The 13,821-nt window shown below is 51.0% G+C and overlaps 4 protein-coding genes across 4 annotated transcripts in view; all 4 read right to left on the bottom strand.

The window, feature by feature from the left end:
- The window catches only part of BO85DRAFT_467529 (uncharacterized protein), a gene marked incomplete at its 5' end in the record, with an annotated part of 1,813 nt that extends 1,480 nt beyond the window's left edge, over positions 1 to 333 (bottom strand). Inside the window, one exon of the mRNA XM_025662193.1 lies at positions 163 to 333. Coding sequence (XP_025517785.1) covers positions 163 to 333 — 171 coding nt within the window. The remainder of the gene's footprint in view (positions 1 to 162) is intronic.
- A 532-nt stretch (positions 334 to 865) lies between these two features.
- BO85DRAFT_447727 (uncharacterized protein) lies at positions 866 to 2,052 on the bottom strand. Its single transcript, XM_025659777.1, has 2 exons — positions 1,349 to 2,052; positions 866 to 1,285 (listed from the first exon to the last, which is right to left on the bottom strand). Exons 1-2 carry the CDS (start codon positions 1,875 to 1,877, stop codon positions 1,026 to 1,028), a joined length of 789 nt encoding a protein of 262 aa, XP_025517784.1. The 5' UTR covers positions 1,878 to 2,052; the 3' UTR covers positions 866 to 1,025.
- A 119-nt stretch (positions 2,053 to 2,171) lies between these two features.
- On the bottom strand, positions 2,172 to 3,934 carry rpL3 (60S ribosomal protein uL3). The gene is made up of 6 exons (XM_025659776.1): positions 3,872 to 3,934; positions 3,765 to 3,796; positions 3,619 to 3,676; positions 3,389 to 3,545; positions 2,610 to 3,283; positions 2,172 to 2,554 (listed from the first exon to the last, which is right to left on the bottom strand). Coding segments are annotated over exons 1-6 (1,179 nt in total). The 5' UTR covers positions 3,874 to 3,934; the 3' UTR covers positions 2,172 to 2,298.
- Positions 3,935 to 4,918: 984 nt separating this feature from the next.
- On the bottom strand, positions 4,919 to 8,189 carry cyc8 (putative transcriptional corepressor Cyc8). Its single transcript, XM_025654941.1, has 8 exons — positions 7,753 to 8,189; positions 7,465 to 7,668; positions 7,322 to 7,404; positions 7,083 to 7,262; positions 6,939 to 7,031; positions 6,724 to 6,880; positions 6,429 to 6,673; positions 4,919 to 6,373 (listed from the first exon to the last, which is right to left on the bottom strand). Exons 1-8 carry the CDS (start codon positions 7,925 to 7,927, stop codon positions 4,934 to 4,936), a joined length of 2,577 nt encoding a protein of 858 aa, XP_025517782.1. The 5' UTR covers positions 7,928 to 8,189; the 3' UTR covers positions 4,919 to 4,933.
- Positions 8,190 to 13,821: the final 5,632 nt, after the last annotated feature.

Below are 13,821 nucleotides of genomic sequence, written 5' to 3'. Positions count from 1 at the left end.
TTGGATTTGAGGTTGGATTTGAGGTTGGATTTGAGGTTGGATTTGAGGTTGGATTTGAGGTTGGATTTGAGGTTGGATTTGAGGTTGGATTTGAGATTGGATTCGAGGTTGGATTTGAGGTTGGATTTGAGGCTGGACTTGAGGCTGGACTTGAGGCTGGACTTGAGGATGGGTTTGAGGATGAGTTTGAGGATGAGTTTGAGGATGGGTTTGAGGTTGGATCTGAGGCTGGACTTGAGGATGGGTTGGGGTTTGAACTTGGTGATTGTTGTTCATAGTTTGATTCATGGGCTGTGCCAATGTTTGGTTCATGGTTGGATTGTGTGGTTCCATTATGTGTATGGTTGTTCTTATAGTAGTAAGGGTTGGATGGTAGAGAGGACTGAGGTTGTTGAGATTGATGTAGTGCTTTGTATGTATGAGAGGAGCAAAGGACGACGACGACGAAGACGAAGAGAACAACGGAGAGGATAGATGTAATGGATGAGACAAAAGGACTTCATCTTGTATAACTTTCTATATACTTAATCTAACACATCCTGCTGCCATATAGGGCATTCTGTTTATAGCCGTGAATGAGCTTTTATGCTCCAATCGCCCGGGTGTCAATCGTTCCGATGCATCATGATGCAATTACTGAGGCACAGTGAAGAGATTCACTCCGGCGCAGTTGTTCGTAACACCAGACCGCATATTGGTGGCGGGTTGGGCAGGTTCAGAGCTGTTATATAGATATACAGATGGCTGGCCCAGTTATACTAGCTACTGCTAGTGTGCAAATGGCGCTAACGGTCAGAGTGGTGAATTGATGAGCGTTAGGGCTAGGACACTACTGCACGTAGGCGTTTCTAGAATGTAGGAAAAATTGGCATATAATTATATTACTATTGCTCATATCGATATAAGTAACGTCATTCTCAAAGCATGTTATTGCCTCAACACACTACTAGTCTTCTCACATAAGTCATCCACCCATTACTCCAAGTTGAACCACCCATAATCAATGCAACAAATTAGATACAATCTTAAGTCTCAATAGCCTTAGCCCGTAACCCAACAACCAACCCTTCTGTCCCATCCAGCGCCAAAACAAAGTACTCCACTCTCGACCTGGCTACCTCAACCCGATAGACCTTGACAGCCGCGCCCTCCTCATCCCCCACGGCAGCCCGGACTGCCCTCACCACCCCGGAATACTGATTCTTCGGGTCGAACGTCGAGAATGTCAATGTCTCAATGGAGTTGGAGAGGTCTGCGTCAGGAGAAACAAGGTTGGAGAGAGCAGCTGTTATCACATTTTTCCCATTAGCTTATGATCGATCCAGTACACTCAGAACAGGCAGCTCACCTGCATCAGGCCAGATCCCCCGCCCCGCATCAGGCCATTTCAAAGCAACGGGTTCAAACGGCTCATCTGTTTCCGAGACGTAAAAGGCATCAACGGAGGTGAGGGGCGTGGGGACGCGGACGTTGGTGTGGATGGTTTGGGTGCGTGGGGTGGAAGAAGTGTCGTCTCGTTGGGGCTGGAATTGGCTGGCATTGAGGTCTGCGTTGGCCTTGTTCAGGAAGGACATGTAGTCGTTGTCGGAAGACATGGTGCGGGTGGGAGGAGGGGTGATGATGCTGATGGTGTTGAAGTTGGATGCTGGTTTTGTGGTTGTGGAAAGATTGTAGGGACTGCGTTGGATATGGGTTCGAGATGAATACTGATGGCAGCGGTGCTGGTGATATGATCGAGTAATCTGGGCAGATTGTTGGAGCTGAATTAATGAGGGGCGAGCAGAAGATGAGGGAATTGAAGCCCAAGGCACGAGGGGATCAATGACGCAATGGCCAGTGCGGCTGAGCGGCCAGCGGCGCAGACTTGCGGCGGTCATCTGATTGGTGCTGAGATGGGCAACAGAGGGAATGAATGAATGGATGGATGGCTTCTAGAAGGATAGAGTGGAACAAGCTCAGATAAGCAGCCAGTGAAAGGGTCGAAGGATGGATAGGTGTTTTGGCAGAGCCCCTGATCTTGGTTGTCTTGAACGGGATATGGCGACCCGATCGAGGAAAATTTGCATCGGAGTTTACGCACACACCATGCCTTGGGTAGTAGGCAAATACCTCTCTTGAAGATTTTTTTTTCTTTGAGGTCTCTATACTGCAGTGGTCGAGGCAGATAACAGTTAAATCCAACACATTATTATTGCTACGTAAACTACCGTGACACCATAGGAAAAAGTGAAAGGTATTCTTCGCTTTTATTGAAACGTAATATAATTTGCACTACACCGAACCATTGCCATAAACACCTTAAGCGGAAGTCTCCAGGTCCTTCTTGAGGGTACCCATGAAGGCGCGCTTCTCCTCGGGGGTCTGGAAAGCACCGTGACCGAACTTGGAGGAGGTATCGATCCACTTGAGCTCGATCTTCTCGGTGGCCCTGCGGCTGGTCTGGGGGTACAGGGTCTTGCGGAGGGTCATGACACGCTTCTTAACACCGGGGACGGAACCCTTAAGGAGAACGAAGTCGTTCTTGACCTCACCGTAGTGAACGAAGCCACCCATGCTGGATTGTTTCGTTAGCGTCAATGCTTCTCAACCTTCAGGTATAGGCTACTTACGGGGTGATCTGCTTCTTGGAGATGTCGAACTCGGTGGAGGCGTTACCCTCGTCGGAACCCTTGCCAACACGGAAGACCTTGTGGTTGCAAGAGGTACGGTGGTGGTAACCCATCTGACCAGCACGGGCAACAGTCCACTGGACGTGGTTAGGGTGCCAGGCACCGATACAAGCGACCTTACGCAGACCCTTGTGAGTCTTACGGGGAAGCTTCTTGGTGCCCCAACGGCTGGTGACACCCTGGAAACCGTGACCCTTGGTGACGGCGATGACATCGATCATCTCGTCCTTCTCGAAGATGGAGTCGATCTCGATGGGCTTCTCGAACAGGTTGCGGGCGAAGTCAACCTTGTCGGCAACGGAGCCACCGTTGACCTGGATCTCCATCAAGTGGGCCTTCTTCTGCTTGAGGGGAGTCTTGCGGACTTGAGTGTGGGCGAGGACACGGACGACAGTGCAGTACTTCTTGATGCGCTCGAGCTCGCGGGTGATGGAAGCACCGTTCTCCTCGGCGTGCTTCTTGGCGTACTTGGTGAAAGCCTTCTTCTTGCTCTTGTACCAGTTCTTGTAGAAGCGGCGCTTGACCTCGTCGCTCAGGTGCTCAGCCCAGACGGTGGTGAGAGAGCGGAGACCACGGGGAGTCTCAATGTAACCGACAACACCGACAGCGACAAGCTAAAGAATCGAAGTATGTCAGTCATTGAACGGATCCACATCACCAGGCCAGAAAAAAAAGATTTTTTTTCTTCTGCCTTCTTCCTACCAAGGGGTCCAACGTACGGGAGGAGTCTCGATGACGGTAGCAGCCTCGACAACTTCCTTCTTGTGCATCTTGGCACCAGGACGGTCAAGGTCACGGACGACGGTGGTCATACCGGCCTTGTAGCCCATGGTGGCAGTCAGGTGGACGGGCTTCTTGGGGTCATCCTTGGGGAAGCTGCCGAACAGTTCAGTATATGTCCATCAAATCCCAACCTTTTCGTCTCGTCTTCGCAGTCGAAAAAACTAACCTCTTGACCTTTCCGCGGTGGCGGGCGGCGCGCTTGCGGGGCAGGTAGGCAAGAGAGCCTGTCGAAATCCAAGTCAGTATACCATCCAAACACAAGACCTCGAGATTCCAATATCGCTTGAGAGGTCGCAAAGTAGGTTGACGAACCGTGCCGAGGCGCTTCGTACTTCCGGTGACTCCTGTAAAATAAAATGAATCAGCGACATTATCCCTCGAGGTCAACAATTGCCATAATGCGGCAGGTCCTAACTTACATCTTGACCCTGTTGTCGTTAGTCGTCGAAGTGGTGAGTGAGAGTGTCTATCTCTGAGTTTGCCGAAAGTCGTATTTTGCACGCTTAACGAATGTGGGCTGATCTAAGCGAAGTCTTGGCGGCTATTTCCCATTCGGGTTAAGCGACCACGGGACCGAGACCTGAGTTTCTTTAGGCCTCAGGCAGAAACAACCCACGGTCACGAGGTTCCTGCTGTCGGGCGATTCTCCCGGTCGGCAATATTACCAGATCCAGTGCCCTCTTCCAAGTGTATGCGCCATTGCCCTACTTAGGGTATGTTGCTGCGTGCCCATCCACAATGTTGGAAAGGCCATCCATGCACACTATATACACGATATTTTTGCAGGAACCTACTGCTGACTTCGTTGGCCAACGAAACACGGCAGGCTTCAAGGCTGTACGATCACTGACGGAAAACCGTTTGACCTGGATGTGACCCGACATCCACCGGAGTCCCAGACCCAGAATTAAACGCCCCCGTAAGGACCGTCCCCACGATTGAAACGCACGGTGAGACTTGGCGCTTAGTAGCCCCCGTTGATGCTCGCCGCGCCCATTACCAACTTTCTGGTCTGGCTGATCTCCCAGTCTCATTGCAATCTACCTGTTTCAGCTACCTTTATCGTTGCTATACATGGGAGATAATTATCATCATTGGAAATGGAGTAGAATGTAGATCAATGTATTGGGGTTTCCGAGCTGCCCAGGTGAGTATATCACCTAGCAGGATGTACTCATTCACAGACACGCACACAAGAATTGAATAGAACTTGGGAAACAAATGACCATCAAGACCGCCCCTCAAATGCCAATCCTACAATACAAACAAGCCTGGGTGGTAAAACAGTACATGAACGGAACTGCCACCGAAAGTCGGAAAGAAATATATAGACGAATTCAAGGAAACAGAAGGGGAGTAAACGAGGGCAGTGTAACTTCTCATGACGAAAACGTTCATTCGGACTCTTCCTTCCTTAGAGCCGCGTTAAACCCATCGATCCACCTCACATAATACATCAAGTGGTGCCGCACCACAAGCTTCTAAACCGCAGATTCCGGCTTCGCCGGCGTAGGTGGGTTGCCAGCACTCAGAACACCATTGCTGCCGTTGTTGCTCGACCCAGCAGCATGCGGGCTTCCCTTCACCACAGCACTAGCTCGTTTCTCATCATCGTCATCATCGTAGTTTTCGTCCACGTCCATCTTCCGCGCCGCAGGCTCATGTGCAGGCGCCTGTTCGCCGCGCGCGGGCTCCTCCTTCACCTGAACCTGAGCGGAAGAGGGTCCGGATGGCGGTCCGTTAGAAGGTGCAGCAGCGCTTTCGGCCATAGGAGGGAGACTGGGGCCAGACGGGTGAGGGGGCATGTGCTGGATAGAAGGCAACGTAGGAGGGTGGTGGGCCGCCTCAGATGGATGGTAGTTCTCGTTGACGCGGCGCTGGTCCTCACGGCGGATTTCCGAAGAACTGCGTCGCTGCATCTCCCCGGGGGAGGGCATACGGTTGGGGGGAGTGACACGACGAGACAGCTGATCGTCGAGGCGAGCACGGCTCTCTTCATTGGCGATCTTCTTGGCCGGTCCGGCTTCCGCCTCCCACTCTCGGCCGCGCTTCATGGCTGAACCAGGACGTTCTTCACGCTCGCGAGCGGCAGCCTCAGCAGCACTGATAGCAGAGGCCGGAGGAGGAGCACCGCCAGCAATGCCGGCAGGGAGACTAGGGCCGTGGTGATACTGCTGGTGCGGGTAAGTAGAGCCGGGCGATGAAGGCCGTTCATCACGCAGAGGCCGAACCTCCGTGGGCGGGGTGAACGGGCGGTGGTAGGGAGGCAGAGCGTTAGCTGACGCAGGGCCATTTGGACCACCCGGAGCAGCGGGGGGACCGGGAGGAGCAGGCGGCAAGGGACCACGAGTAGCTGGCGAGAAGGCCGTCGCGGCAGCAGCACGATCGAGGGCGTTAGGTGGGGGGTTGGCAAGCTGAAGGCCATGGGGCTGTCCGTAAACACCCGGGCCGGTAAGGGTAGTCTTCGGGGAGCGGGTTGGCTGCGCACGCATAGCTTCGGGGAAGCCTCTTCCGGGTTCTTGTCGCGGGCTTGGTTGCTGTAGAGAGGCGGGAGCACGGACGGCGTCACGGTGATCAAAACCATTGGCGGCTTGTGCCTGTGCCTGTGACTGGAGTTCATTGATGCCACGGTTCCAGTCAGCTATCTGTCTTGGTGGAGCGGGAGCCTGCGGGGGTGGACCACCGGTTGGCGCTGGTGCACCCCATTGAGGCGCCGGAGGCGCTCCTACGCCAGGAGCTTGATAAGCCTGGGGATGGACATCCTGCGGTTGAGGAGCGGGAGCGTTGCCCTGACTGGAACCGGACAATTGGCTTTGAAGGAGTTGCAGGCGCGCTTTGATATGGACATTGGTCGGATCGAGATCCGCTGCCCGACCGTACGCATCAAGTGCGTCCGCAATCTGGTTGTTGCAAGACTCATACTGCTCACACGTTAGCGTTTCCACCGAACGGCTTACATCGGGCGTGAACACTCACCAGAGTTCCCAGATCGTACCACACTTCGGAAATGTAGGGATTCAAACGAATAGCACGAGAATAGGCATCCAACGCATCGCGGTACTGATTGATCTGGTAATAGAGCACACCAATCGAGCACCAGAAAGTCGGATTCCGACCGTCGCGGTAAACGGCTTGCTGATACGCTTCATAGGCCTTGGGGTACTTGGCTTGCGACATGTAGCAGCGACCGAGAAGATACCAGCTTTGGGCATCGCTGTTGTCTGATGGGATATGAGCGGAAGAAATGCGTACACCGATGCAAAGGACCTACCTGCGCTGACAGACTTCTCGAGGAACTCAATGGCCTTCTCCTGGCTAGTGTAGTTGTTGCTCTGTTGATGGAACAGCCATCCAAGCTGTTGCAGAACCTTCGCGTGGTTGGGATCACGATCCAGGACCCGCCGGTACGCTTGCTGCGCAGCTTCGAACTGCAAACTCGTTAGTCATCATCATCGTCACTCTTCTCGGTGTTGAGAAAGACCATACATCCTTCTGCTGCTCATGGACATGGCCGATCTGGAACCAGATGTCCTCTTCCGTCAACGGGCGAGGGGGGTCGGCAACGATGTATTTGAAACACTGATTGAATCAGCACAAGAACGAGACGGTATAGTAACCTTCTGAACATACCTCCAAACTCTGAGTGAATTTCTGCTGCTGCTTGTATATTATTCCCAGTCTGAAGTAGATCTCATTGGCCTTTTCAAAATCAGGGGCCATGCGCATGACCTGGGAAAAGGCCTCTTCGGCGTGATCGAGAGAGCCATAGCGATCGTAAAGGATACCGATGCCATACCACAGCTTGGGCTCCTAGAAGATAAGAAACGTTAGCCATTGCTCCCGAACATTCTGTGTGAACTTTCACTAACCTTGGGATCGCGCAAGTGGTACAGAGCCTGTTGGTAAGAGGTATACGCCTCTTGCAGATTATCCATCATCAGATGACAATGACCTAAGAAGTGACTGTTGTTAGCACACCAAAAAGAATGTAAACGATACCAAGATTAAGTACCTAAACTGCCCCAAGTTTCTCCACTTGTCGGATCCAACTTGAGAATATTCTGAAGATACTCAATCGCCTTGGGAAATTGTTCCTTTGTCCGCAGAATACACGAGATCGCGTTCATCGCAGGGATTGACCACTGGTTGTGCCTTAAAGCTTGCTCGTATGCGTTCATTGCACCATCCAAATCGCCGATCATTTCGGTAAGGTTTCCTGTGCGAAAACTGTCAGCAGCCGTCGCTTTGCTGAACGGTCGGCGCGTTCTGCCATCGAGACGCAGATGAGCCATTAACTTACCGATTTGAAGCCAAACCTGCTCGTTGAGTGCGGCGATCTTCTGAGCAGTGCTCAGAGGAGGACCTTTCTGGCTTTGAGTCTGCAGCGGCATGTGGCCATTAACCTGGGGGTGAGCTGCGAGATGGCCATGGTGAGGAGTGACGCCCCCCGTGGGAGACGGTTGGGTATGAGCCATCGTGGCCGGTCGACGTTAACACGGAACGCAATATATCCAGGCGCTGACAAGGTGAAGCGTTTAGTTCGCCTTTGCGACACAGGTGATGCAATGAGCGCCCGTGTCACTGAGAGGTCGCACAGTCCCGATGGACGTAGTCGCGCAAACCAGTCACCCAATGATGTTCAAACGAAGCGCGACCGCGTCCGGGAAAACGGTTCCCAAGATAACTGCCGCGCTAGCGAGTCTAGAACTAAACGTCGTCACGACGACAGGGTGTAATTGAAGGAATGCGAAACGGGACGATTCCTAGTCGCTCGTGGTGAGGTAGATGCTGCGAAATTCGAGCGGCAAAGAACGTGCAGGATCAATCAAGTCCAAAATGCAGGTATATGGCTGGGAACGGAACGGAACAAGCGTGTGGAGCGACAATCAACAACTACGGGGAAGGGGGCAAAGGATTGAAAAAGGCACGAGTAAGAAAGAAGCAAGTTGAGGCAAAAGCGGGCGGGAAGGCTGAGAGAGTGGGAAGATAAAAGTGAGGGATGGGGGGGAGTGGAATTGGTAGACCAAGGGCCAGGCAGAGGTCAAGTTACGGGGTAGGGGAAGCCAAAGCAGAAAGGGAAGGGAAGAAGAGAGAGAGAGGGAAAGGAAAGAAGAGAGGGAGAGGAAATGGGAAGAGAGGAGGGAAAGGTCGAGGGGCTGGTGGTAGAGGGCGAAATTTGCCAAGCGGCGCTAGTGGTTGTGCAGCTCTCCAGCAGTCAGCGAAACCAAAGGAAAGCACGGAAAAGCTGAGATGGCGGTCGTCCGGCGCCAAGCCGAAGACAGGCAGCTCTACGTCCAGGAACGGCCTAGCGGGTGGGGACAACCTGGAGTCGTGTCCGCGGGTATTTACAGTTAATATTTTCCGGGCGCCCGGAAACTCAGGTGAGCGCCGGAGGATGCATTCACCCAAGCTAGATACTCTTATAAGCATCATGCAGACCACGGCACCAGTGAGATAATAATAAATGTGATTATTCAAAAGTAAATTACTGTAAGAAGAACAAACGAGCAGCACGCTATGCTCTTTTACGATATCGCATATTATTCCAAGTTTAGCCCTTTACTCAAGTGTTCATGTACGATACTATGATATGAAGCGATCGCCTTGTCAAGGGCGGAAGACAGCGAGAAAGAAGTCGAGAAAGAAGCATAACGATGAGATTATTTTCTACGGATACAAGCGACATAAAATGTACCCCATAACACCCGCCTGTATTCTATGCGTATAAGGTCACGGGAACTTCCTCGGATTGAAATTCACTGATTCCTTGCCTCTTTTTTGTCGCTTCTTGCTAAACCCAGCTTCTCTCTCTCGCTCTCTCTCTAATGAGGGGGAATATGGCAGTGTGATTGTGCTGTGGACAAGGGTTTAGCGTCATGCTGGCAGGTGGGGCGGATGTGATGGTTACGAGTTAAGTTAAGAGCAAATTTATGAGAAAAGGAAAAAAGAAAAATTGATTTAGGAAATGACATGAATAAGAATAAAAGAAGAAAGGGAGAAAAATAAAAATGAGCGACTATGAGCAGTAGCCTCAAATTGACTAGAGTGGATAAAATGGAGGGAGAGGAGGGGGGCCACACTTCTGGTGGGACGGGTTCAGCGAAAGGTTTAGTGGGTATGGAGTCGAACCGCCCCGAAACAGGGCAGTGTTTGACGAGGATGCAAGCGCCGGAGCCAGGAAGGCACCTCCAGGGATGAGATGGAGAGGGAGGAGGGGGGGCGTTGTGTGGTTAGTCTAGCACGAACCCCCGGTTGTGACTCGCCGATGGGGGCCTGCAGGTGGGCCATGGAACCTAGACCCACCCGGACTGACCTCTCTTCCCCGTGCCCATTTTTATTTTATTTATTTTATTATTTAATAAATTAGTGCCATATGTACGGAGGGCCGCCAATAATTCCTGACTGCGGCTGTGGGGCCCTCAACCGACATGCTGCGCTACCTGACTGGTGTATGGCCATAAGCTCAACCACCTAAGCTCCCGGCAGCCTAGTCAGGCATGAGGCGTACTCCACACTCGGACCACCTGCAAAGTCCAAATGTTGCAGTCGCCCCCCCTCTCTGTCTGTCTCGCTCTCTCTCCCAATGGCTCACCCAGAAACGGCTTGCTTACTGTGCCCTTCCTCGGTGCCGGACAATACATGCACTTGCGTACAGATGGAGTAGGAGACCCCCTCTACTGTAATGATGAGTCCACGCTCCCAATGCTCGGCCCCATGGTCTTGCCGGCGGCACCCAGCAACGACAGCCGGGTGTGTCAACCAATAAATAACCCAGACCCGAATTCTCCCCCCTCCCCTTCCTTCCATCACAGTGATCCCTTTATGCGCTAAATCAGAGTGACCAGATGTCAGTGCACCCAGCCAATCCTGCATCTTCCCGACTATGCTCAGCGGTCTGCAGGCGCCTCGACTGCCCACATTTTGGGGAGGAAAAGGTACCAAATAGTTCAAACAAAGGGAAAAAATTAAGTTTCTCTGGAACTTCATTGTTAATCGGGGTTTTGTGGGAAGAGTAGTGACGCTTAAACTTAGTATTTGCTAGAGCAGGGTAGCGAATCGGGAGGGCAAGTTGCTTTTTCCTCAACTTTTGCCCCTTCCGTCATGGCTCGTTCAGAGGCTTCAGCCGCGGGACTGCCGCAGCGGCAGGCTTATCTAAGCACGCTAGGCCAGATCCCACGCATGGGAAATGCCACCTACCGGCACCAGCCACCAGCCACAGATTCTTAACGGATTCCTTTGAGTGGGCCGTTCCCGATGCTGATCCGTCGGCTCTTCTGTTGGTGTCGATGATCTTGATACATCACCTGGGTGGGCCGATCCTTTGTGTCCTTTTTTCCCACATTTTTCTTTTCTTTCCTTTTTTTACAGTACTTCCCTTTTCGCTCTTTTCCCTCTCTCCTACCCTTTTTCGCCCTCCCAATTCATCTCTTTTCCCCCCCCCCCCCCTTTCTTCCGCACTAACTAGCAACCACACGGGACTACGAAAATAACAAGAAGCCACCTAACAGGCTAACACACTCTCCCTCCCAACACTGTCATTTGCATTAATTCTTCGGAAGGCTACACTCCCCCCTTTGGGACCTTTTGCAACTTTGCCATATCAGGGTCCCAATGCCGAGCGACTAACTAAAAATGGGCACAGTGGGAGCTTCTAGCGACGGGTGGATAATAAGGTGTGACTTACTGTTCATGATGAGCAGCTTCGGGCCCCTATTCTCGTGTCGGATCCGAGGGCTTTTTTTTCCAAATCAAGGCGCTCCTAAAGGTCGGACTTGGCCACCATCGACAACAATCAAGTTTAGTATATATTCATACATCCCCACAAAGCCAGAAGATGGATGGAGTCCATATGTAAGACGAGAATAAAAAAAGAAAAAGGAACTAACAAGCAAGTAATATAGGGGCATTCTTACCCCATACTATAAACCCCCTAGTAGTAGTGGTAGTAGTACCACCACGACCACCCCCTGTCTAGCAAAGAGATAAGTGACATTCACTTCAGCCCAGTGGAGGCAAAGGCAAGGCACGGATTCTCTCCATCTTACATACCAGATCGCAAACCCGGCCGACCGGAGCTGCCACCCACCCAGTTATCCACCCATTCTTCGCAACCGGCATACGGTGATGAATGCCGCCCAGCAATGTACCTGAAACACGATAGCAGGAGCACAAACAATGCATTGACAATGTGGTCGGTATGTGGGTTACTCGGGCAGATTTGTATCGCAAGGGGGTGAGCAACTCAACCCTTTCGACGGAGTACATCGGTTTGTTCTATTCTTGTCCAACGCAGTGCTTGCTTGCTTACTTGCTTGCTTGCTTGTCTGCCTGCTTTAAGTACAGCAAAGGAGTCCAACTATGCATGCACATAATTCAGGCTAATCGCTCACGCTAGTAGATAGATAGATAGGTAGATAGATAGAAAGCTTCGTTTCTCCCTTCCGTTCACCTTCTTCATATTATGAACGACACAAGTCAATAGACAATTGTACTATAACCCAGCACATACTAGCACCAACACCACTTCCTGGGCAACAGGGATTGGATTAGTCTAACTAACCATTGTCCCCAGTCACCAAATTAATCCCTGTTTTTTTAGCTACTCAGTTGCTTGCAGCTTATCATCATCACCCATGCACGCACGGCGCTTACTCACGAAACAACTCTTTACCGGGGAATGGGAGGGCTCCCATATGCAACATACAAGGCAAATAGATAAATAAGTAGGCAGGCAGACAAGACAAGTCAATGTCGACTATAGTAGACACACTGACGCCCGCATGGATATTCCTGTATGTAGGTCAAGGAATCTAGAAACTGCAAGCTAGGTAGATACATAAAGCAAAAAAAAAAGAATAAAAACCAAACTAACTTTCCAGATTCCACGACACATACAGCAGACACGCTCACCCCCGACATACTCCGTACATATTTCGTTCCACCTGTACGACGCCTTTTGACAGGCTGATCTGATGACTGCCGATGGTTTATGCAGGTATGCCTGCTGCTGCGCCAGTTTGCGCGCACAGGGCCCCAGCCAGCGCTAGGGACGAAAAAAGAAAAGCAGGAAAATTGGGGGAAAAAAAGAAAATATATAACTATGGGATAAGTGTACAAAGTTATAAGAATTTCTGAATTTGGTGCAGGGAAAATAAAAAAAATCGAAAATGGAAAATCAAAATATGAAAATATATAATTTCTTCGATATTAAAAACGGACGTGACAGGGCAGGCAACCTACTTACCTACTACTACTAGTTACTACTGACTGCTAACCGCCAGAAAGAACTAACTGGGTTGTCATGGATTCCCATGAGTCTCGTCTCCTCTTTTTTTTACCCCCCGAGGCCGCGCGCGCGCGCCTCGCCCCTCTCTTCTCCCCCTTCCCTTCCCTTCCCTTCTCTTTTCCCCGTTCTGCCAACGTTACACAACATCATGCGATCCACTCTCTAATAGCTGCTGCTGCTTCTGCCGCCGCTTTCACACAATCCTTCTATGTATGTACTTATGTACCTAAGTATGTAGGCGGATAGCTAGCTAGCTAGGGATTGCACAACTCTTGGTTTTTTTTTTCCCTCCCGCCGGGTCAGTCCGTCTACCTACCTAGTATCTGTCAGTGTGTCTCACAAGTTCCCAGCCCACTGGCCGGGCCATGTACCAAGCAAGCAGTAGACCACATGCGTTGTATACATCCGCATTAAGAAAAGAAATTCGCATGAAAAAAAAAAAAAGAAAAATCGACAGGTCATCATCATCATCATCATCGGTCAATATATTCCTCCAACTCTATCCATCTGTCATCACATCCACATCACATCTCATCGAGATGCTTCCAGGAAGATAAACCTAATCACTGTACGACTTGAGCGAAAACCTTGGGTTTTATTTCCCTCTCTCCCCCTTCCCTGAACAAACCATAAAAACAGCGACAATGAGAATGGTAATATTTAGTAAGGAAATTCAGCCCCCAAAGTAAGTAGTCTAACCATTAAACAACATAAAACCCTTCCAATCTACTAGTTAGTAGAATAGTCTACTTACTAAGGGGATGGTACCCCTCAGGCACAGACCACACGTTTTGGGTCTAGCCGACCAACCGAAAATGTCACCTTCGGCATGGCCCGGCTTCCGGTGACGGCGAGTCAGCATGCCCTTGGGTGGTGTTGGTATTTTATGCCTTGGTGCCTTAGCTTGCTGAGCGAACTTACCCTATTGTACTAGTACCAATCAGGTAGCTAGGGTAAGGGTAAAGTTCATGTCCTGTTCTGCAAGCGGAGCGCACCATAAAGGCAACTTGGCCCCCTACTTTGTCTCATCATCATCATCATCATTATCACCATCATCGCATTTTACAATTCTGGAACCAGCTC

The sequence above is a fragment of the Aspergillus piperis genome (genome assembly GCF_003184755.1).
Source record: "Aspergillus piperis CBS 112811 unplaced genomic scaffold BO85scaffold_5, whole genome shotgun sequence".
In the NCBI taxonomy this organism is placed as follows: Eukaryota; Fungi; Ascomycota; class Eurotiomycetes; order Eurotiales; family Aspergillaceae; genus Aspergillus; species Aspergillus piperis.
The sequence above is the reverse complement of the archived record's forward strand: the minus strand, read 5'-3'. Positions and strand labels throughout refer to the sequence as shown.